At 32.8% G+C, this 26,122-nt stretch overlaps 1 protein-coding gene across 2 annotated transcripts; it reads left to right on the top strand.

The window, feature by feature from the left end:
- Positions 1–608: 608 nt before the first annotated feature.
- Positions 609–18,472, top strand: LOC115876164 (leucine-rich repeat-containing G-protein coupled receptor 5-like). 2 transcript variants are annotated; one of them, XM_030891848.1, is made up of 2 exons: positions 609–772; positions 16,672–18,472. In XM_030891848.1, the coding sequence occupies exon 2, from the start codon at positions 16,680–16,682 to the stop codon at positions 18,342–18,344; it is 1,665 nt and encodes a 554-aa protein (XP_030747708.1). In that variant the 5' UTR covers positions 609–772; positions 16,672–16,679; the 3' UTR covers positions 18,345–18,472. The 2 variants fall into 2 exon arrangements, with proteins under 2 accessions (XP_030747708.1, XP_030747710.1); XM_030891850.1 differs by lacking the exon at positions 609–772 and adding an exon at positions 9,441–9,639.
- The last annotated feature ends 7,650 nt before the right edge of the window (positions 18,473–26,122 follow it).

The raw sequence follows: 26,122 nt of genomic DNA, 5'->3' as shown, positions 1-26,122 counted from the left end.
TAAGTAGATAAATTATAATAAAATTTAAGTTTATTTAATTTTAAATATATTTTTGGAACACCATGTATAAATCGGTCTAAATTTCTGTACAGCTAGTTTAAGATACACGCTATATCGATATATTGTGGGCCTATGCAAAATGTACAACGCCTTTTGTACCATTTAGAACCAACTGTATGACTATTGTTTACAGTGCCGCAATTTTGCGGATCCGGAGGATTGATTGCTTTAATCCCGCGGATTTGGTGCGGGATTGCATTCCTTAGTTCGGGCACTACCGTGCCCCCAGATATAGTAAAGAAGCTATTCTTATACCGAATAATAATAAAAAGCGGCGTCTAAAACCTTCTTAAATCCCACTGGCTGTAAGTGCCATTAAAAAATAAAGAAAAGTACTGGCCAAGTAAATAACGTCTAGGGCTTGACCTCGCCAAAATTATCATCGATTTTCATTCCCCTGCCGTCTTCGACGCCGTTTTTTTTCGATCATGTACCTTAAAAATAGTGATTAGCTCGAAATTTGTCGTTTTTTTTTTTGTTTTTAAACAAACATCTGACTCGACATAAACGAAGTGTGCTTTCTTATCGCAATTTAAATGCAGGATACACGTTTTAAATTATTTTACGTCCCACTAAGTGATTAATATAACAATACAAATAGTATTATGTTTATTACTTTCAGAGAAGAAGTGTATAAATAAAATTAACAAATTCAGCCACAATTAATTGAACTATTTAATATTCTTTATTATTGGAATTTCTTCATTATAAGGTAAGTTATATTTTTATTGTTTTCTATATTTATTTGATATTAGTTTAGTCAGCAAATTATAGTACCTACATACTAAATAAGTCGCATTTTTTATTTTACATCATTATTAGAATTAAAATATACCGCGTGATCGATTAAAAATGACGTAAAAATAATCGTGAAAAGAACATATCGAGCTTTGACCGACAAGTTTAATCATTTTGATGTAATTTTCCTTAAGATTTTTTCTGTTATCATACTAAACATGCTTGGTTACTAAACTTTTTGATCATATCTTATCTACTTCAGAATTTAAGATTAACTTTGAGATTAATTTATATTAAAACTCAAAGTGAAAACAAAAATTAAATACCCAATATACAATCGAAAAAAAAACGGCGTTAAAGTGGGCTTAGGAGTATCGCTGTCATTATATATGCCAATATAAGATTATTTGGTGAGTGTTATCGATAGTCATTTTCTACCCAACTTGACGCCGTTTTTTTTTCTATTACACGGTACTTATCAATTAGATTAAAAAATATGTGTCGATGTTTTAAAATAGAGAGGCAGCGTTTTTCAAGAAAAATATACGCTTTAAAACTACCTAAATCTTAAATAACTTAAAAACGATTTATTTTAGGTATAGGAACTTGTATTTAAGTATGTAATAAAGAATGGGGGCACCCTTTTAAAATAAGAAAATTGCTATCAACTTCCGATATTTCCGAAAGTGCCGCCATATCAAAAATATTTTTAATCGATAGATTTTTTTGTAAAACAATGATGTGTAAAAAATCTCTGGTCTAGATGTTGTGGTTCTCTAGAAACTTCTAATGCACGCTCAGCCTGGGACACCCTGTATATCAACCACAGAAACTCAACTATGAGATTTTTTCGCCAAAAAAATTGAAAATTTGTAATTTTTTGAAAAAAAATCAATTTTTTTTAGTTTTTAGTCAAAAACATAATTTTTTGATAGTATCACAACAACGGGTAGTAGATTAAATTTACAAGAATGACAATCCAAAAAAGATCCAGTGGTTCTCAGAATTTAAGCAAAAATCAGTTTTTTTTTATTTTTCAAAATAACTTCGGTTATTTCGGACTTATTTGAAAAACGGTAAAGAGAAAATATGTTTCTTTTATCGAGATCTACCAGCCCTGAAAATATTTACACTTATTTTAGACTCACGCTGTATATTCGACACAGATTATTTTAGAGTCACTAAAACGCCTAATTTTTATTTACGGCGTTATCAAAATAAAGATACACATTTATCAAAGTGGCGTTTTTGTCTTATTTTGCAAATTTCAGATGACGCCGATGTGTGGGGTCGTTTGGGAAACACTGCACTAGAACAAGAAACAAGGGGAAATTTAATATGTTGCTAAATTTAATAGCATTGCTATATAGGGTGACCCATCGAAAACGTTCCGCAAGGCATAACGGCCAGGGTAATTTTTTTTCAGAAAATTCAAAAACACGTCAATTTTGTTTGTGAGGGGGACAACTTTTGCCCCAAAAATGATTGCAAAATCTTCAACCCTCTAAGCGGGGGTGTCATCCCCCAATTTTTTTCAAATGGGAAGGGGGATCAAGTGGTACCGCAATGAAAAGGACTTTCTATTCTCTATACTTTCCCGTTTCGTTTTTGAAAATCGGTCGAATCATTGAGAAAATTGGAAGGATTGAAATTTAAAAAGTTTATTTAAACATTTATCAGAGTAAATGATAAGGATAAATTCCTTGGACCATTTTGCTGTTTTTTCTTATTATTTCTAGTATTTTTTCACTTGCCACAAGGTTGAACGATCAGATACGGTAGTTGCTGAAAAAAAAAAGTAATCTTCATACCCAAAATAGGCAAAACTGACTGGACAAATCCCAAGTCATTTAGGCCTATTAGTCTCACATCGTTCATACTAAAAACGCTGGAGAAAAGAGTTGACAACCATATTGGAGAAAATCATCTAAAGGTTAAACCACTGCATGATAGTCAGCATGCATATAGAACGGGCAGATCCACAGAAACTGCTCTGTACCAATTAACGGAGTTAATACAGACAAGTCTGGATAGCAAAGAAACAGCAATTTGTGCCTTCTTGGATATTGCGGGGGCGTTTGACAATATACCACATAAGGTGGTCAGGCGATCTCTAGAAACAAGAGGGGTGAACAGAACTATTATTCGCTGGTTTTGGGAAATGCTGTCAACACGAACAGCAGAGGCTCAGATGGGCACCAAAACTGTAGCTGTTAAAACAACGCAAGGAACTCCACAAGGTGGAGTAACCTCCCCTTTGCTGTGGAGCTTGGTGGTGGATGAACTACTAGATGAATTAACTCTAGCGGGAATACACTGCATTGGGTATGCAGATGACATAGTCATGATCGCTCGGGGGAAACATGAAGGCACCTTGTGTGATATTATCCAAAGAGGACTCCGTATCACTGAGAGATGGTGTAGGACTGTCGGGCTGAGTATCAACTCAGACAAAACCGCGATAGTGCCATTCACCAGAAGGCGAAGTCTGAAAAACTTGAAAAGAATCCAACTAGATGGAAAGGAAATACTGCCAACACAGGAAGTTAAATACCTGGGAATAACCCTGGACAGTAAACTCCTGTGGAACAGGCATATTAAGAACACTACCAGCAAAGCCATAAAGGCTCTCATGATATGCAGAAGACTGGCCGGAAATAGATGGGGCTGCTCCCCTAACATTTTGCGCTGGATGTATACCATGATAGTAAGACCCATGATTACTTATGGAGCAGTTGCCTGGTACACAAAACTGAGCAACGGACGGCAAGGCTAAACCTATGCAAAGTCCAGAGACTAGCATGTGTTTGCATCACAGGAGCCATGAAAACCTGTCCAACAGCAGCAATGGAGGTCATTCTAGATCTAACACCACTGCACATTGTCATTGGTAGATATGCCAATGCGACAATGATTGGAATGGTCACTAACGGAATTAGTACTGGGAGAATTGTCAGATCAGGGGCTTGGAACACCCTCAAAAAGGAAATACCACTCCTGCAACTCCCAGTGGACGATATGCCAAGAACGTACAACTTTGACAAACATGTCAATGTAGTATTGAGCAATAAGAAGGATTGGAAGAGCGAAACGCTTGCCCAGCAGTTAAAAGACCATACCATAACTTGGTATACTGATGCTTCCAAAACCAATACGGGAACAGGGATCGGAGTGTTTGCGCCGAGAGCTAATTACTCCGAACCAATGGGCACTTACCCTAGTATCCTACAGGCAGAAATCTACGCTATCGAGAGATGCGTACAACTTATCTTAGATAGGAACTATCGGAAACAAGAAATAGCCATCTTATCTGATAGTCAAGCAGCGTTAAAGGCGATCAACTCAGTATCAATCAATTCGAAATTGGTCAAAGAATGCATAGAGAAGCTGAATAAATTAGGCAAAGAAAACAAAGTCCTCCTACACTGGGTGCCTGCTCACCAAGGGATAGAAGGCAATGAAAAAGCAAATAATCTAGCTAGGAAAGGAGCGAACACTCCACTAACTGAACCAGAACCGTTCTGCTTTCCAAGTGGTAACCAACTCAAGGCGGAACTCAAGAACTTGGAAGATTCCATCCGCAACCTGGAATGGAAATTTTCCAATGGTCTAAGACACTCGAAGAAGTTTCTGAGGGCTTATGATGAAGAAAAATCACAGATCTTCCTGGGTCTGAGTAAGAACAATCTTCGGATTGTCACGGGGTTTTTAACAGGACACTGTCTCCTCAACGAACACCTCAGTAGATTGAAACTAAGAAGAAACGGCGAATGCAGATTCTGTGGGGAAGATGGGGAAACACCAGTACACCTCATCACTGAGTGCGCCGAGATGACAACCATTCGTGCCATGAATTTTGGTACGACTGATATTGGAGATGGAGAACTACCCTCTATAAAACCGTCCCAGATACTGGCTTTTGTCAAAGCCCTGGGACTGTATGATGAGTTATGATTCAAGAAAGGGGGACACAATGGATCTGTGAGGTCGAAGTGATTAACCCCCCTCCCACTCATTCTAAATTCTAAAAAAATTCTACGGTAGTTGCTAGATAGCTGTTCTGTGATTTGTGCGTTGAAGTTCTTCTCAATATCGTTAAACTTTTTAGCAATTATGGTGTACTCACTTGCATAAAAAGTGGAAATAATCGAACTTTATTTTAAAAATAATGAATGTATCGGGTTGCGCAGATATTCAATGAAGGCCATCCTGACAAACACCTTTATGGCAAAATTGTTCGCTAGTTAGTAGCAAAATTTCGCGAAACTGGTTCCGTTATGAATAAAAACAGGCAGAGGAAAAATCCTGTAGTAAATGAAGCTACGGAGGTATTCATATTGGGCCAAGTTGCCATAGATAGTACGCTGAGTACAATTAGCCAATGAGACCGGCGTGAATCGTACAAGTGGCCAAAGGAAAAAAACACAAGTTCCACCCTTACAAAATTCAGTTGGTACAAGAACTCAACGAAGACGATTTTGATTGTCGCTTGCAATTTTGTGAAACTATGAATGAACGAGTGGCGAATGATAATAATTTCCTATTTAATGTGTGTTTTTCGGATAAGTGTACTTTCTTTTTGAACGGTGTAGTTAATCGGCACATCTGTCGGTACTGGGCCGAGGACAACCCCAGGGTTTTTCACGAGATGCACACACAAAACCCTCAGACATTGAACCTGTAGGCTGGTATTTTTGAAAATTCTATTGTGGGTCAGTTTAACGATATTGAGAAGAACTTCAACGTACAACAGCAAAATACAACGACTGTTTGTAACACAAAAAAGGGTAATACGCACTGTAAGAAAAATGAATTTCAACGAATCGTGTAGAGGGATCTTTAAGAGTGAAAAAATTATGACAGTATATGCATTATATATTTATGAATGTTTAGTATATTTTTACATGAATAGAGAATGTTTTGAGAGTAACATAATACATCAGTACAATACTAGAAAGAATTTACTAAACTATCCCGCTCATAAACTTGCGATTACGGAAAAAAGCCCTTTGTATATGTGTTTAAAGTTTTATAATGAACTGCCCTTAACACTTAGACTCTGTGGAAAGTTAAGCGAATTTAAATTTAAGTTAAAAAATTATTTATTAAATATAGAGCCTTATAGCTTGCCAGAATTTTTTAATTTCAATGGTTAATTAGGATTAAGGAAATATTGTTGAATTATATCCAATATTGTAAATTTTAGGTTTATTTTTTTTCTATATATTTTCCCGTTTATGTAAGTAGACTTATCTAATTTTTGTAAAATATGTGTAATATGCTTTGGAATATTTATTTTGATGTTTGACGATATTTCTCTTTATGTTTTTTGTAACATAATTTGGAAATAAATAAATATTATTATTAAATATTATTATTACAAGTCACAGAACAGCTATCTAGCAACGACCGCACCTGATCGTTCAAACTTGTGGCAAGTGAAAAAATGCGTAACCATCTAGAAATAATAAGAAAAAACAGCAAATTGGTCGAAGGAATTTATCCTTATCATTTACTCTGATAAATGTTTAAATAAACTTTTTAAATTTTAATCCTTCATATTTTCTCAATCACTATACCGATTTTCAAAAACGAAGCGGGGAAATATAGAGAATAGAAAGCTCTTTTCATTGCGGTGCCACTTGACCCCCTGCCCGTTTGAAAAAAGTTGGGGGATGACGGCCCCGCTTAGAGGGTTGTAGATTTTGCAATCGTTTTTGGGGCAAAAGTTGTCCCCCTCACAAACAAAATTTACGTGTTTTTGGATTTTTTGAAAAAAGGAATACTCTGGCCGTTATGCCTTGCGGAACGTTTTCGATGGGCCACCCTGTATTACAACTGTTGTTATTATTTACAGATTTACAATGAAGAAGCTTTGGTCGTTCACAATTATTCTCTGGTGGGTGTCTTCGAATAAGGCAGAACTTACCGTGGACCATAACTGCGAAGCCAGGTCTATTCCTTGGGATAATTACAACATTATTCGAGAAATATATTGTACATATATAAATTCGAATAATTTTGCGTCTATAACAAATATGCTGGAAAGCAGATACGGACAAATTGAGGCATTGAATATATCAAACGTATCACCACAATACACCAAAACAATTTTACTTTTACACTGGACGCGCGTTTCGCTAACCATGTTAGCATCATCAGCAGATGATTATAAACTATAAACCTTGAGTTTATAATCATCTGCTGATGATGCTAACATGGTTAGCGAAACGCGCGTCCAGTGTAAAAGTAAAATTGTTTTGGTGTATTGTGGTGATTTAGTGTTTTTATTTTGCTGTTTAACACCAAAGGTTCCAACCCTCAACTGTAATATCAAACGTAAACATTTCAGTACTGCTACCATTCCGGAGTACCGTAAATATAATTGTATTAAGTCTGACTAATGATTCGATTAACGACATTGAACCTACATTTTTCAGTTCCTTTTCTCAACTTAGAGACTTAAATTTGGCTAGAAATAATATTTCCGAGATAAGTGGTGGACTATTCTACAAGTTAAATAACCTTCAAAAACTCAATTTATCTCAAAACATTTTAAACAATTTAGATAAACATCTGTTATTAGGCCTAGATCAATTGAGAATATTAGATTTGAGCGAGAATAGGATTGAATTTTTGCCTTCACATATGTTTCAATCTCAACAATAACTTCAGGACATCTACCTCAACAACAATTTAATAACAACACTAAGCACGGATGTCTTTAAAGATTTAGACCCATCTTTGTTCAACTTAAATGGTAATAAACTACAAGAGTTTACTGGAGCAAGTACATCGATCATAAATGTAAAAAAATTACATATTTCAAACACAACTTTAGAAAACGAAAAGTTGCGCAATATTTGTCAGTTCTTCAACTGTCCTCGGCTAGAAAAATTGGACATTAGCTTTAACAACATTTCATCGTTATATTTTCAAACATTTAAAAATATGAGTAATCTAGCAGCGTTGTATATAAACGACAATTTGTTAGATTCAGTGGAATATAGTTCTAAGAATAACTGGTTTAATATATTCAACACAATGCCACGATTAAGAAACGTTTCCTTAGACAACAACATATGGAACTGTCATGATTTGAAAGAAGTTCTACATATTCTCACAGCAAAGCAAGTATATGTAGCTCGTGGAAATCATTTTAACGAAAGCAACATGTTGGGTATACGTTGTAGAATGAATGTTCAACCATATAACACCAGTCTCTCAAAAGAAACCTTGGCAGACACTGATTTCCATAAAAATATAAGTCAAATTTTGGAACGACTGTTAAAAAATGTCGATGACGTAGTAGTGGACTTGAAGAAGAAGGAGAACAAAACTATGAAGCTTGAAAGTAAAATTGAAAATAATTTCAAACGAATAACTCAGCTTGAGTCGACCCGAAATCAGACTAGTTTAGAATTTCTCAAAAACGTAACCAACGAAATAGAAAAAAATAATAATCGAAATTTGGAGCAACAAAACAATTTTAAGAAAACTATTCTGGACTTGCTAAATTCCAAAAATGATATTAAACAAACTTCAATATTAGATACTCAAGAAAAAGCTGGTGAAGTTAATGCATCAAATTTCGAAAAAAAATTAAATTCATTGATTCTTTTGTCGGAGAACAACAATCTTGAATTAAATCAGATTCGTTCAATTTTACCAAAGATTAATTCAACTTATAACGATCCAAGTAATAGTCAATTATTTGAATTAAATAAATTGTTACTTGAAAGATTTAACAAGGAAGATGGCAAATTTGGAGAAATTTTTACCATTTTTTTATTGTCTTCAATGGCTTGTATGCTGGCTTATTTTTGCTATTTTATTTACAAACAAAAATTTATTGTGAATCAGAATCAGAGAGAACAAATAAACCTTGTATAGACAGACATTGTATCATGTACCGTATGATCGAAAAAAATGGCGTCCAGTTGGCTGGGAAATGACGAACGATGACATTTCCCATATAAACTGACAGCGATCTTCATTTCATAGCCATCGCTGACGCTGTTTTTTCTCAATCATACGGTATTTTCTAATATATCTATCTACAATTACAAAAAGCTTGTTTTATTTATGAAATACATTGTGGCTCTGAATTTAGCATCCTGTAAAATGATAAACTAATATACAGGATGGGGCAAAAATGTTTGATGTTTGGAATAGTTGGCAATATATTCTTAGATGATTTTAGGATCATATTATTAGAAATTAATTAGAAATATTTTACAAAACGATTTTTTTTTCTTTTAAAAAAGTCAACAGTCGATGATCATTTTGGCGAGGTCAATCTCTAGACATCATTCACTAAAAATTGACATAAAACGTCATCTAACAATAAACACTAAAACTGTAGAAAGATAAAAAAAAATAGAATTTTTCCGGACACACAAATCTGTTTCAAAAAGCTTCTTAAAGCCCACTGGCTGTAAGTGCCGTTAAAAAATAAAGAAAAGTACCGGCCAAGTAAATAACGTCTAGGGCTTGACCTCGCCAAAATTATCATCGATTTTCATTCCCCTGCCGCCTTCGACGCCGTTTTTTTTTCGATCATGCGGTATCTTAAAAATAGTGATTAGCTCGACATTTTTCGTATTTCTTTTGTTTTCAACAAACATCTGAATCGACATAAACGAAGTGTGCTTTCTTATCGCAATTTAAATACAGGATACACGTTTTAAATTATTTTACGTCCCACTCAGTGATTGATATAATGATACAAATAGTATTATGTCTATTATTCTCAGAGAAGAAGTGTATAAATAAAATTAACAAATTCAGCGACAATTAACTATTTAATATTCTTTATTATTGGAATTTCTTCATTATAAGGTAAGTTATATTTTTATTGTTTTCTATAATTATTTGATATTAGTTTAGTCAGCAAATTATAGTACCTACTAAATAAGTCGCATTTTTTAATTTACATCAGAATTAGATAGAGATTAGCTATTAGATTTTTGAAAATTGTAAGTTTTGGGTTCGTTGAAGGACTATTAGAGCTACAATTTAAAAATATTTTTACAAAAATAGCAAAGTTGTATTTTTTTTAAATGGAACACCCTGTATATTATTAAATTTTTAGTTTCTACGATTAAAATAAAGGTAAATTTGATTAAGGTTTATCGCATTTTAATCTTACCGTTTTTGAAATATTTAGGTTTTTGTCAAAATACAGTAGGTAATAGCACAGAATATCTAGCTACGCAACAGAAAAATACTCGAAATGAAAGAGCTAAAATTGCACAAATAGAATACTAGATGGCGCGACAATATCATAATCAGGATATAATTAGAAATTTTGAACTTTCGGTTTTGGATAGACGGCTCGTCGACGGCCTTATAGCTCGGCTAAATATGCACAGTTGTCAGATTCAAAAAGACTTGAATTGGCATCCCATTCTTTTTATTGTGTATAATGCAGTATGTGTTTCTTTCTATTCTTCTTTTCTTGTCAGATACACTTATATTAATTAATCCTTTGGCTATTAAAATAGTTTTAAGTATATTATTACAAAACATATACATTTTTAATATACACTATACCTTATAATGTTAACTAAGAAAATACCTTTAATTACCTTTAAAATTAATAATATACAGGGCGATTGATAGTGATATGTATTAATGCTGGAACGTTAGTAATGAAATATAAGTTTAATAATAATGGAAATAATTTATTAAAATGCAGTACAAAAAGTGTTAACTCACTAAAATATACTATAATAACAAATTTCTTCCGTTTGCCACGTTATTTATATAGATCTAGGTAGATTTTAAAAAGTGACACAGGTACAATTAATAATATATTAGTTCGGCATAAAAGTTGCTGTCACGACATCGAACAATAAATTAAAATTCGTAAAATAAATTAAAATTATTAATTAAAGAAATCTTTATAAAGAAACGCAAGTATACCAAATTTGGGCCCAATCGAACTCCAGGAAATTATATCATAATAGTGTACTATATTATGGTACCACTTGATATGCTTTAAGGTACCATAATATTGCAATGTCACAGAAGATCCGTAATATACCAAATTTAAGAACAATCGAACGCCATGAAATGGTATCGTAATATGGTACTATATTAAGGTACCACTTTATATATATCATAGTACAATCATATTACAATGTAACCGAAGATACGTAGTATACCAAGTTTAAGCCCAATCGAACGCCAGGAAATGGTATCGTAATATGGTGCTATATTAAGGTACCGCTTTATATGCATCATAGTACCATCATATTACAATGTCACCGAAAATACGTAGTATAATATAATAATATGAAGTTTAAGCCCAATCGAACGCCATGTACGTAATATAGTACTATATTTGGTACGAGTTGGTATGCTTCATGGTACCATAATGCATGTCATCAAAATACGCAAGTATATATCAAATATGAGCTCAATCGAACGCCAGGAAATGGTATTGAAATATGGTACTATATTAAGGTACCACTTTATATGCATCATAGTACCATCATATTACAATGTAACCGAAGATACGTAGTATAACAAGTTTAAGTCCAATCGAACGCCAGGAAATGGTATCGTAATATGGTACCTCTTTTATGCTCCATGGTACCATAATATTACAATATCACCGAAGATACGTAGTATCCCAAATTTAAGCCCAATCGAACGCCATGTACATAATATGGTACTATATTATGGTGATAGATGATGGCATTGATAGATGATAGGCATCATAGTACCATCATATTACAATGTCACCGAAAATACGTAGTATACCAAGTTTAAGCCCTATTGCCGCGATGTACCTAATATTGCTATGTCATCAAATATAGTACTATAGAAGGTACCACTTTATATGCTCCATGGTACCATGATATTACAATGTCACTGAAGATATAGTATACCAAGTTTAAGCCCAATCGAACGCCATGTATCGTAATATAGTACTATATTATGGTATCACTTGATATGCTTCTGAAGAAAACGGCGTCCAGTTGGCTGGAAAAGGACGATCGATGACATTTCCCATATAAATTTACATATAAAATGACAGTGATATTAATTTCATAGCTATCGCTAACGCCGTTTTTCCCGATTATACAATATGAACTTGGTATGAACACAATCGAACGTCAGGAAGTGGTATCATAATAGTAGAACAATACTTATTATATTGTCGCCGAATTACAATGAAAATTCAGGATTCAATTATACAATCAAACGTCAGGAAGTGATTGTAATTTAGCTCATAAGATTTAATTCCAACTAACATGGCAAAGTGAAAAAAACAGCTCTGATCTATTTTAATATGTTTAAATGATGTAGCAAATTAGAAGGCAGGCTTTATCAGGAAGTATTACGATATGAATTACACAATGGCAACACTGCACAAAATTCTTTTAAATTTTGTTTGTAGAAAACTGTTTTCTTTTAAATTTATTGCCCTCTATTATGTAGTAGCCGAGGGGTAAACCGCAGAGGGAAAAGTGTACACCGTAATTCCTTTTACTCAAATAATTCCTCAGAATTCCTCGTAATTCCTTCGGAATTCCTTGGAATTCCTTGGTCTTCAAGGTTAAGGTCAATCATTCAAGGTCTTCCTTAGAATTCCTTGGTACGAACTCGGTAACTCTGAATCAGCGTTGCCACCTCGGTTTCGCAGTTCCGCAATGAATTTTCTCGTGATTTTTATAAATGTCTAATGTCTCTATAAGTACTAGATCTAACAATAAAAAGTACTATTACGAGATTTACGTTTTTTAGTTAAATTTTAGGACTAATAGGGGATCATTAGGTGAAAATACTGGAAATATGTCGGCACTTACTTATTAAAATTAATTTATCTCGGGATTTTTTGAAAATAATAGGTACCTAGTTGTATCTATAGGAAAGGAAATTAATAAAACTTCAGTTGCACGTCATAATACGATCACCAGTAAATTCCATAAGATTACGCATGGTGTCATTGATGAAGTGCACCCAAAGTTGAATTAATTTCCCTATATTATACCTAGGTATTATTCCGAGGAAATGAAAAAAACAACTTTCTGAGTATAAAGTGAGTGAATAAAAAAAATCTTATGAGGGTTTCTTTAAAATGGCGAAATCAGGGAACGTTATAAGTAGATCTCTCGTGGGTGGTTCTGCCGTACTATTGGAATATATTTTAGATATATAATCGAGGGTACAATATTAAATTAAAAGAATATCTAACCTGTAGATATTTGATATTAGGAAATTTTGGAAGCGATTCGAAAACGAAAAACAGATAGTAAAAAATCGCCTGCAAAACGTTTTTCTTTAAATTCAGTACTACCTATTCTAGTATTCATGGTCTACTAATGTTCGTTAATTTTTTATAAAGTTGCTTGTAATTCCTCTTAATTCCTGTGGAATTCCTCTAAATTCCTAAGGAATTCCTTGGAATTCATCGGAATTCTTACGGAAATCATTGGAATTCCTAGTAATTCCTAGGAATTCCTCGTAATTCCTTGGAATTTCTGTAGAATTCCTTCATAGTGTACACCATAATTCCTCTGCGGTTTACCCCTCGGTAGTAGCGAAACTACCACATCAAAATATCTGATTTGGAGACAGACTTTTAAAGCCTGTCTCCTTTTGCTACCTACAATTTTATACATGTAAAGGTGCGTATTCATTATCCGAACGAACGAACGAACGAACGAATGAAAGTGACGGGGACCGAACGCATGCGGCCGTTCGTTCGTTCGTTCGCTCGACCATCCGTTTCGAGTCGGTACATCAAAGGCGTTCGCCAACAAATGCCTCCGGTCTTATCGTGCGGTTCTATCGTACGGTCCCCGTCCATACCACTAGCGAACATTCGTTCGTTCGTTCGTTCGTTCGTGCGGATAATGAATACGCACCTTAACGAGGCTTCTGTTGCGTAGCTAGATATTCTGAGGTAATAGTTATAATGCTTTATTTCTCTAGGCGTATTTAAGTTTTTAAAACCAAATATTGTACTGAAGTATTTCTATTTACTAAATTTTGTGTTGCAATAATAAAAATTATACTACCTTATACAGAGTGTCTACAAATTTATTTTAAATAATAACTAATTTTAAACGGCAATAACTTCTTTAATTTAAATGGAACACCCTGTATGTTTTATGAGAATCAGATGCACAATTTAATTGTCTATTAAATATATTATGTCATTTTTTACCTATGTCTTCAGGTTTTCGTAGAAAATGCATTTTCTTATAATTTAGACCTCAATTATCAATATACCTATGAAATATTGACATTTTAGATTATTTTTAAAGATGTAACAAATTTTTAAAGTTATTTATGAAAATAACCTAAACAGCTGCTTATTGCTGGCTCTACGGATATTTTATCAAATATTAGTAGGTACCCAAGTTTTTATCTAAAGAATACAATTCTATTATTGTTGTATTGAAATCAGTAAAGTTCTCATAATTTTTGGTACAATTCTGTTAGTAAAATGAATTTTATTCAATAAATTCATAAGAGTTTTGCATGATGGAAAAACAAATGTTGCTCATAATAATTTGTAAGCTTTTGGGCTTTGTTTGAGAAGACAGAGAGAGCAAAAACCCTGTCGTCAAACGTAAAGAACGTCAAAATCTAGCATTTTTATGCAACCCTAATTTGACAAATAATAAAATTCAAACGTCGCTCTGATATCTTGTTCCTTCAAAATTCAGTAGTGTTACTGTAACAAGACGATCTTTGTTACTGGCATTTTGGCCATCCAAGCGACGTGCAATATTCTTCTGATCCGGTCTCAGTTTTTATGAAAACCTTAACGGTTGCTTATTGCTGGCTCTACGAATATAGTTCGTTTATGTCATGAAAAAATAATAAAAAAATGTTTAAATATTTGTAAAAAGGACCAATTAATATGATTCCAGTATTCAAACTACATTAATGGACTGCTTGCATTGATTAATAATAATTGCTCCCAATACTAAAAACTGAATTTTGTATGTGTATTAGACAGTGTGGTAAAAAGTAACACCTTAAAAATTTTATTTTATTTTTTGACGAATGCTTATTTATAACAACAGAGACGTTCATCTCATAACTTATTATTATATTGATTTCTGATTCTAAATCCCCATTTATTTAGAATAATTTATTAACTAACAGAATTAAATATGCAATTAATAAATATTTGGGCGGAAATACTGGTGGTATATTTAATTAATGGTATAGTCTTTTATAAAGATTTAAATAGTTTTATTTTTGTATAAAAATAGGCTCGTAATATTATCTATATATATATATATATATATATATATATATATATATATATATATATATATATATATATATATATATATATATATATATATATATATATATATATATATATATATGTATATATATATATATATAGTCATGAAAATGTGCTAAAAACTATATATAATATATAGTTTTTAGCACCTGTACATTTTGTACATTTGTTGCTTTAAAAACAATCTAAAATGTCAATATTCCATGGATATATTGATAAATGAGGTCTAAATTATTAGAAAATGCATTTTCTAGGAAAACTTGAAGGGATATGTAAAAAATGGTATAATACAATTTGATGGACAATTAAATTGTGCATCTGATTCTCCTAAAATATACAGGGTGTCCCATTTAAATTAAACAAGTTATTGCCGTTTAAAGCTAGAAATTATTTTAAATAAATTTTTAGACACTCTGTATGAGGCAGTATTATTTTTATTATTGCAACACAATAACTGATCAATAATTAAACTTCAGTAAATATTTAGTTTTGAAAACTTTGATACCCTTGGAGAAATGAAGCCTTAAAATTTTGACTGCAAAATTGAAAATATTTCAAAAACTGTAAGATTTAAGAGTGATAAACCTTAACCAAATTTACCTTTATTTCAATCATAGAATGCAAAAATAAAATAATATACAGGGTGTTCCATTTAAAAAAATACAACTTTGATATTTTTTATTTATTTGGGACACTCTGTATCTTGTAAACATATTTTTAAATTGTAGCTCCAATAGTCCTTCAACGACCCCAAAACTTACAATTTGTAAAAATCTAATCGTTTAGCTACAATACTCCGTGTCGTTTGTGATGAACAACCCTGTATATTAACTCTTCCTTCCTGATTTATATTTGAATCCATTTGCCTAATACGTAAGCATGTATCATAGCTTCGCAAGAAAGGCCATCTCGTACTTATCCACTCAGGAACGCGGAGCAAGATCTTTATCTACCTACCCCACGCTCAGAGTTAGTTAAAAGTTCAATATTATACAACTCGAAAAAAATGCACAATCACCTGCCATTTGAAATCAAATCCATAACATCATTTTTTTCATTTCGCAAAGCATTGAACTCTTATTTACTAGACAAGGCTTTCTACGCCGTAAATGAATTATATTTTGAAAATCGAATTTGATCTTGTAAATACTGGTCTAATGTTTGCTATTGCTATATTTACTAATGACCTCGAAATAAATTTATTTAGAGGCCATTGATATTTTACTATAAACAAACTAAATATTTTTGAACATTATTTCTATTTTTTTGTTCTTTGACATTGTAAACATTTATAAATGTTTATTTTAAACAATAAGACTGACAATATTATTTGTATAATGTTTTGTATTATCTTTTGTTTGTTTGTTTGTGTACCTTGTTTTTTTACTTTGTTTGTTAGTTTACCTTTGTCTAGAAATTGAAAAAAAATTTTGACAATAAAGGCATTTATTTATTTATTTATTTATTTATTCTTGAGTATAAATGCTCAAGAAATAGACATTTTGAATTATGAAACATGTCGCTCTCTTAAAAACGATTAATTAATAAATCTATTAAGTATGCCTTAATTTAATATTTTCTCCTTTTTTTAGGTGGAACAATGTTACCGTCACATGTTTTATGGTTTGTCACGTTAATTCTGTCAGTATTAAATGTGAGTGAATCACAGAAATGTGAAGAAAGAAGTATAAATTACAAGCTTCTAAAGAGTGATAGCGACGGAAGCCGTTCGCGTTCGGCCAATTTTTGTTCCAATATAACCTTAAATTACGACATAGATTATTATTCTAGACTCCGAGCCTCCCCTTACTTTGCATTAATTATTACCAATTCTTCTTTTCCTATTCTTAGTGCTTCCGATATTGATTTCAATCGTTTTCAACAAGTTAGTTTATTAAATAATTCGATAAATAAAATTAAACCATCATTTTTTGGAAGGTTTCAGAATGTTTACGACTTAGATTTGTCTAAGAATAATATATCAAACATCGGCGGCATTTTCTTTAAACTAGATAACCTCAAGAAGATAAATTTATCCGAAAATAGTATAGCAATCCTCCCCGAACACTCTTTTGTAGGCCCAAAATATCTGGAAGTAGTAGATGTCAGCAGAAATAAAATATCTTACGTCCCTACTGGCGTTTTTCAATATCACCTGTCACTGAAGGAAATCTACTTAAACAATAATCTTTTAACGACAATCACCACTTCTGTTTTTGAAAATGTACGTTTATCTCTGGTTGACTTAAGCAGCAACGTTCTAAACGAAATTATTCATAATACACCCGAAAGAATCAATATTTCTGCTTTGTACATTTCGAACACCAGTCTGAACAACGAGAAGTTAGCAAAAATACCTGATCAATTCAATCCTGTCGAACTCACAGTTTTAGATCTCAGTCACAACAAGATTTCGGTGCTGTCCCATGACACTTTTAAAGATATGATCAATCTGCGGGAACTCTATCTGGATGACAATTTGTTGGATACGGTGGAGTATGAAAGCAGGAACAACTGGATCAACGTGTTTTCGATGAAGAAACTGACCAATGTCTCGCTGGATAACAATTTCTGGAATTGCGCCGATCTGAAAGACGTTATTCAAACTGCCACGTCTCGAAACGCTTCTGTCACTCCAGGGTACCGATTTAACGGTACCGACTTACTGGGAATACCGTGCAAAATAGAAACATCGATTCAAGATGGTCAGTCCTCTTTTAGAGATATAGAAGACTTTTTAAAAAGCAGTAACTACCTCAAACAGCAACAAGATAATATAAATATTCAATTTAAAAACATTGCCCAACGATTTGATAACATGGATCTAGAAAACAAAATTAAAAATATCTTAAAAAAATATTTGGAAAACAGCCACATTACAAATAATAATACTCCGGAGAAAATTTCAAATACCGATCAATTGCAGGTGAAGAAATACGAACAAACAAGTGAAAACTCAATTGAGAATCAAAAACAGACTGCAAGTCCCGTTGATTCTATCAAAAATAAGTTAAGTCAGATGAGTATTTATATGAAAAATTTAACAGAATTGACTTTGTTAAAGATGAACACCTCCTCAAAAGAGCTGTACGATCCTGCTGAAAGATTAACTCAGCAAAAACCTGAAATTGGAGAAAGCAGTTCTAGTGTAATTTTCAGCAATATTTTGCAGGTTTGCCTTCTCGTTGTTATGATTTGTTTCTGTTATATCACCTATAAGAAGAATAAAACTGCAAACCAAAGAGAAGAACTAGGTCTTGTTTAAAATGGAATTTTAAAAATGAAATTTTAAATGGATACTGCAAAAATTACTAAATAATAATCTATGTTTTATGTTTTTTTTATATTTACATTGTTCTGTATTAAAGTGAAATAAAAATATTTTTTATCATATTTTTGTGGTTTAAATTCTTGACAATCTTAAGAACATTTTTTTGTGACTTTGTACATTTTTATTCATTGATTAGGTAAACAATGTTACACATTAATTTATAGTTTACATTTTATCTTGATATTTATTTTATTCGTTTTCAACAAGTGAGATTAATAAACAATTTGATAAGTTAAATTAAAACAGTATTTTCTGAAAGTTTTGAAAAAAACGTAAAATTTGTCTATGAATAATTTTCTTTAAACTAGATAACCTCAAAAAGATAAATTTATCAGAAAATAGTATAGCAATCCTCCCCGAACACTCTTTTGTAGGCCCAAAAAAATCTGGAGGCAGTACCGTCAGTAAAAATAAACTATCTTACGTCCATACTGGCGTTTTCCAATATCACCTGTTACTCAAGGAAATCTACTTAAACAATAATCTTTTAACAACAATCACCACTTCTGTTTTCGAATATCTGCGTTTATCTCTGGTTGACTTAAGTAGCAACGTTCTAAACTAAATTATCACCCGAAAGAATCAATATTTCTTCTTTGTACATTTCAAACACCACTCTGAACAACGAGAAGTTATCAAAAATACCTGAGCAATTCAATCCTGTCGAACTCACAGTTTTAGATCTCAGTCACAACAAGATTTCGGTGCTGTCCCATGACACTTTTAAAGATATGATCAATCTGCGGGAACTCTATCTGGATGACAACTTGTTGGATACGGTGGAGTATGAAAGCAGGAACAACTGGATCAACGTGTTTTCGATAAAGAAACTGACCAATGTCTCCCTGGATAACAATTTCTGGAATTGCGCCGATCTGAAAGACGTTATTCAAACTGCCACGTCTCGAAACGCTTCTGTCACTCCAGGGTACCGATTTAACGGTACCAACTTACTAGGAATACCGTGCAAAATGAAAAGGTCGATTCAAGATGGTCGGTCCTCTTTTAGAGATATAGAAGACTTTTTAAAAAGCAGTAACTACCTCAAACAGCAACAAGATAATATAAATATTCAATTTAAAAATATTGCCCAACGATTTGATAACATGGATCTAGAAAACAAAATTAAAAATATCTTAAAAAAATATTTGGAAAACAGCCACATTACAAATAATAATACTCCAGAGAAAATTTCAAATACCGATCAATTGCAGGTGAAGAAATACGAACAAACAAGTGAAAACTCAATTGAGAATCAAAAACAGACTGCAAGTCCCGTTGATTCTATCGAAAATAAGTAAGTCAGATGAGTATCTATATGAAAAATTTAACAGAATTGACTTTCTTAAAGATGAACACCTCCTCAAAAGAGCTGTACGATCCTGCTGAAAGATTAACTCAGCATAAACCTGAAATTGGAGAAAGCAGCTTTGGTGTAATTTTCAGCAATATTTTGCAGGTTTGCCTTCTCGTTGTTATGATTTGTTTCTGTTATATCACCTATAAGAAGAATAAAACTGCAAACCAAAGAGAAGAACTAGGTCTTGTTTAAAATGGAATTTTAAAAATAAAATTTTAAATAGATACTCCAAAAATTATTAAATAATAATCTATGTTTTATGTTTTTTTTTATATTTATATTGTTCTGTATTAAAGTGAAATAAAAATATTATTGATTATATTTGTGTGGTTTAAATTCTTGACAATCTTAAGGACATTTTTTTGATGACTTTGTACATTTTTATTCATTGATTAGGTAAACAATATTACACATTAATTTATAGTTTACATTTTATCTTGATATCTTATTTTATTCGTTTTCAACAAGTGAGTTTAATAAACAATTTGATAAGCCAAATTAAAACAGTATTTTCTGAAAGTTTTGAGAAAGTATGACTTAACGTAAAATTTGTCTATGAATAATTTTCTTTAAACTAGATAACCTCAAAAAGATAAATTTATCAGAAAATAGTATAGCAATCCTCCTCGAACACTCTTTTGTAGGCCCAAAAAATCTGGTAGTAGTAGACCTCAGTAAAAATAAAATATCTTACGTCCCTACTGGCGTTTTCCAATATCACCTGTCACTGAAGGGGAAATCTACTTAAACAATCATCTTTTAACGACAATCACCACTTCTGTTTTTGAAAATCTACGTTTATCTCTGGTTGACTTAAGCAGCAAACGTTCTAAACGAAATTATTCATAATACACCCGAAAGAATCAATATTTCTTCTTTGTATATTTCGAACACCAGTCTGAACAACGAGAAGTTAGCAAAAATACCTGAGCAATTCAATCCTGTCGAACTCACAGTTTTAGATCTCAGTCACAACAAGATTTCGGTGCTGTCCCATGACACTTTTAAAGATATGATCAATCAGCGGGAACTCTATCTGGATGACAACTTGTTGGATACGGTGAGGTATGAAAGCAGGAACAACTGGATCAACGTGTTTTCGATGAAGAAACTGACCAATGTCTCGCTGGATAACAATTTCTGAAATTGCGCCGATCTGAAAGACGTTATTCAAACTGCCACGTCTCGAAACGCTTCTGTCACTCCAGGGTACCGATTTAACGGTACCAACTTACTAGGAATACCGTGCAAAATGAAAAGGTCGATTCAAGATGGTCGGTCCTCTTTTAGAGATATAGAAGACTTTTTAAAAAGCAGTAACTACCTCAAACAGCAACAAGATAATATAAATATTCGATTTAAAAACATTGCCCAACGATTTGATAACATGGATCTAGAAAACAAAATTAAAAATATCTTAAAAAAATATTTGGAAAACAGCCACATTACAAATAATAATACTCCAGAGAAAATTTTAAATACCGATCAATTGCAAGTGAAGAAATACGAACAAACAAGTGAAAACTCAATTGAGAATCAAAAACAGACTGCAAGTCCCGTTGATTCTATCGAAAATAAGTTAAGTCAGATGAGTATCTATATGAAAAATTTAACAGAATTGACTTTCTTAAAGATGAACACCTCCTCAAAAGAGCTGTACGATCCTGCTGAAAGATTAAATCAGCGAAAACCTGAAATTGGAGAAAGCAGCTCTGGTGTAATTTTCAGCAATATTTTGCAGGTTTGCCTTCTCGTTGTTATGATTTGTTTCTGTTATATCACCTATAAGAAGAATAACACTGTGAACCAAAGAGAAGAACTAGGTCTTGTTTAAAATGGAATTTTAAAAATAAAATTTTAAATAGATACCCCAAAAATTATTAAATAATAATCTATGTTTTATGTTTTTTTTATATTTACATTGTTCTGTATTAAAGTGAAATAAAAATATTTTTTATTATATTTTTGTGGTTTAAATTCTTGACAATCTTAAGAATATTTTTTTGTGACTTCGTACATTTTTATTCATTGATTAGGTAAACAATATGACACATTAACTTATAGTTTACATTTTATCTTGATATTTATTTTATTCGTTTTCAACAAGTGAGTGAATAACAATTTGATAAGTTAAATTAAAAGAGTATTTTCTGAAAGTTTTGAAAAAACGTAAAATTTGTCTATGAATAATTTTCTTTAAACTAGATAACCTCAAAAAGATAAATTTATCAGAAAATAGTATAGCAATCCTCCCCGAACACTCTTTTGTAGGCCCAAAAAATCTGGAAGCAGTACCGTCAGTAAAAATAGACTATCTTACGTCCATACTGGCGTTTTCCAATATCACCTGTTACTCAAGGAAATCTACTTAAACAATAATCTTTTAACAACAATCACCACTTCTGTTTTCGAATATCTGCGTTTATCTCTGGTTGACTTAAGCAGCAACGTTCTAAACGAAATTATCACCCGAAAGAATCAATATTTCTTCTTTGTACATTTCGAACACCAGTCTGAACAACGAGAAGTTAGCAAAAATACCTGATCAATTCAATCCTGTCGAACTCACAGTTTTAGATCTCAGTCACAACAAGATTTCGGTGCTGTCCCATGACACTTTTAAAGATATGATCAATCTGCGGGAACTCTACCTGGATGACAACTTGTTGGATACGGTGGAGTATGAAAGCAGGAACAACTGGATCAACGTGTTTTCGATGAAGAAACTGACCAATGTCTCCCTGGATAACAATTTCTGGAATTGCGCCGATCTGAAAGACGTTATTCAAACTGCCACGTCTCAAAACGCTTCTGTCACTCCAGGGTACCGATTTAACGGTACCAACTTACTGGGAATACCGTGCAAAATAGAAACGTCGATTCAAGATGGTCAGTCCTCTTTTTAGAATATAGAAACTTTTTTAAAAAGCTTATTAACTACCTCAAACAGCAACAAGATGATATAAATATTCAATTTAAAAAACATTGCCCAACGATTTGATAACATGAATCTAGAAAACAAAAATTACTTAAAAGAATAACACTGCAAACTAAAGAGAAGAACTAGGTCTTGCTTAAAAGGAATTTGAAAAATAAATTTTAAATACTCCAAAAATTAGTAAATAATAATCTATGTTTATGTTTTTTTTATATTTACATTGTTCTGTATTAAAGAGTGAAATATAAAATTTTTTGATTATATTTTGTGATGTTGTTTAAATGTTCAAAAAACGATATCAAGAGTTATCCATAATTGAATTACTCATTATACTAACGACATTATTAGTTCTTAATTAGCATTGCCCGACTTGGTGATACTACTGTACACAATCTATTAGCTATATCTCTAGATGATCGATATCTGTTGATTAATGTCATTTACTAACGCGACTCCTTTTTTTCTATATCACGAAACTCGATACGTAATCAAATACTCACTGTCAGCCTTTTTTTTTCTGGTCTTATTTTGCATAGCACTTGTTGAGTTAGTGTAATTGATGAGCTTTTAATAGATGTTAGTAAAGCAATTAGCTCATTAGGAATCGAAGGCATTTTACGCTTATATGGTAGGTGGACAGTATAAGTTCGAATTATTATGTTCATTTATTTCAGAAAGTAGGGATAATACTTTTTCTAAATTAAGATTAATTAGACAAGATAAGTACCTGTTCGGAGAGATAACCCGCAAAAAAGTTCTGAGCCAAATAATGTAAATAATTAAACTTTATTGTACAGGATGAGTCAACGATCGAAAAGTCCATTATCTCATTTATTTTGTGACAAAAACTTTCCTTTTATTGAAAATTTAAGACAAAATGTTGCGAACGGCTACTCTTAAATCGGAGGCGGTGGGAACAAGCTTTTGCTTCTAGTGATGGGTTGTTATTTAACTATCTGTTATTTTATAACAATTATTTATAAATAACATAACGCAACCGTTACTACTTCTAAAAAATAACAGATATAAAATAACGACACGTAGAGATCGGCCGCTCGTGAAACGAAAAACGAAGTCGGCGCTCTGCATCACCACGAAATTCTATGCTGCTCGAAGCAATTCCAAAAAACAACTAGTATGGATGGAAAACATGTTAGGTCTGTTCGTTTTCCTGTTTTTATCGATTCTGAATCGTCCTAGAACTCTCTAGCGCATGCGCAAATGAAATAATGTCTTCATATTTCCTTCTGCGCATACCTTTAATGAGACGGTTCCAGATCGACAACTAGGAAAACATGTTACTTCGTCAACCATCGATACAGGCGGCGAGAGACAACGGACAACGGAGTGGGGAAAGCGCTGCGGCGAACGTAGCTGTTTCGGTCGATACCGCTTAAAATAATAGGATATAAAAGAAGCGGGTTTTTTGAAACAGTTGCGGGCATAACGCCTGGCGGTGGAGATAACAGGAGTGGGAAAGGAGTGCTGCTGCATCGGTCGATTGTCGATGGAAGCTCGCAACGGGTTGGAGAAGCAGTCATTTAGATATGTTGTTTTTCAACCTGTTACGAGAATAACAGGGCGGCGGTCGAGATAATCGGTGTGAGAAAGGAACGCTGCTGCATCGGTCGATTGTCGATGGAGGTTTAAAACAGGTTGGGGAATAACGCATCAGTTGTTTTAGCTACATTCTGTTTCAACCTGTTACGAACATAACGGACGGAGGTCGAGATATTATGGCGCTGTATGTTTCAGTACTTATTAAGTTTCAATATTTTTGGTATTTATTTGATGAAAAACCAGAATAATATTTTAAGATTTTTTTTTTTTTTTTAAAAATGTATACAGGGTGTTTGAAAGAAAAATCTGGTCATTGATAATCACGATCCTGCTTAAAGCCCTTGACGTAAAAGCTGATTTTGGAAAACGGATTGACTTTAGTGTGTAGAGGTTCGATAAGAAGGGATTTTTCGAAACTCGAATTCTAAGGGTGAAACTATCACAATATTAGAATATGTTTATTTAAAAACCGGTGAGTTTTTCAGGAAAAACTCTTAAAACACGTATATTTTACTTTGTTGTTTTACATATTTTTAAGATTTTTAAATATATACAGGGTGTTTCATAAATATGATGACCATTGAGTAATCCACTATTCTGCTTAAACTGTTGGACGTTTAAATCTGATTTCTTGCAAACGGACTGACTGTGGGGTTGAGTTCGATAAAGAGGTTTCTCGAATCTCAAATTCCAACAGGGTGAAAACGCCCCTCAAATATTACAATATTTGTTATTTAAAAAACAGTTGGTCTTTCGGGAAAACGCCTGGACACGCATAATTTATTTTGTTTTTTACATATTTTTTGAAATTTTTTTAAAAATCATACAGGGGTGTTCCAAAAGTTGAGTAATTGATTAACCACGATTCTGCTTAAACTGCTCGACGTTAGAAAGCTTATTTTGGCAAATGTAGAGAAAATTTTATTCAGTTTGTATGTCAATGGAAATTCTTGTTTGCTTTATCATCTCATTAGAAATTATTAATTTTGACGCGTACGAAGTCACTTGGTACACACTTAGTTTAAGTGTAAAAAATTAATTCGAACTCTAGTGTGTAGTTGGTTTACTTATGAAGAATATACTACACATTTTCTTATATTGCTATTTTTTGACCGCAAATGGTAAAATCATAACTAATACCCCTGCCTCCCGCGTACAAAATGGGATACGATTTCCTTAAGCTCCGATTCATTAATAACCGATTGTATCAACGAAGTTGAGTTGCCCAAGGGGCGTCCGCTGGCTAGGTAGCGGTGGAGAGGGTTCCCAGGGGGTTCCAAAGTCCGTAAAAAAATAGAAATCCGGAACGATTTCCTTAAGCACGAAACTCTCACGAGAAGAACATTATGTTCCATAAAAAGTATTTTTTTGAATATGGTCCGCTATTGGCTGGGCGGTGGTGGAATCCACGTCCGCTGATGGATCCAAAGAGGCTAAAAAACGTAAATTTGAAAACCATTTCCTTAAGCTTGAAATTTTGATGGAAGCTTACATTTTTATTGACATTTGCGAAAATAATCGTCCGCTGCCTGTATGTGGGTGGAAAAGTCGTCCGCTGATGGGGCAAAGGAAGATTAAGAAGAAGGGTACCGAACATAAACGCGTTATGATGCACAAGCGGACGATATTTCCACCGACATACAGGCAGCGGATGATTGTTTTCGTAAATCTCAATAAAATATTACCTTTCATCAAATTTCAAACTTAAGGAAATGATTCTCGACAATCTATTCACAAAAAAACATAAGGAAAACACGAGAGGTTGAATCATAATTTAATCAGTCGACTAAAATTTACTGTACGACTGTAAAATATTATATTATTGAGTAACTATGTAGATAAAAAGTAAACAAA

Source organism: Sitophilus oryzae, unplaced genomic scaffold (assembly GCF_002938485.1).
Source record: "Sitophilus oryzae breed Bouriz unplaced genomic scaffold, Soryzae_2.0 scaffold_1420_pilon_pilon, whole genome shotgun sequence".
NCBI classification, from domain to species: Eukaryota; Metazoa; Arthropoda; class Insecta; order Coleoptera; family Curculionidae; genus Sitophilus; species Sitophilus oryzae.
The sequence above is the reverse complement of the archived record's forward strand: the minus strand, read 5'-3'. Positions and strand labels throughout refer to the sequence as shown.

Excerpts from the sequence above, each read along its gene's own strand:
- LOC115876164 (XM_030891848.1), top strand. The coding sequence starts at position 16,680 with ATGTTACCGTCACATGTTTTATGGTTTGTCACGTTAATTCTGTCAGTA.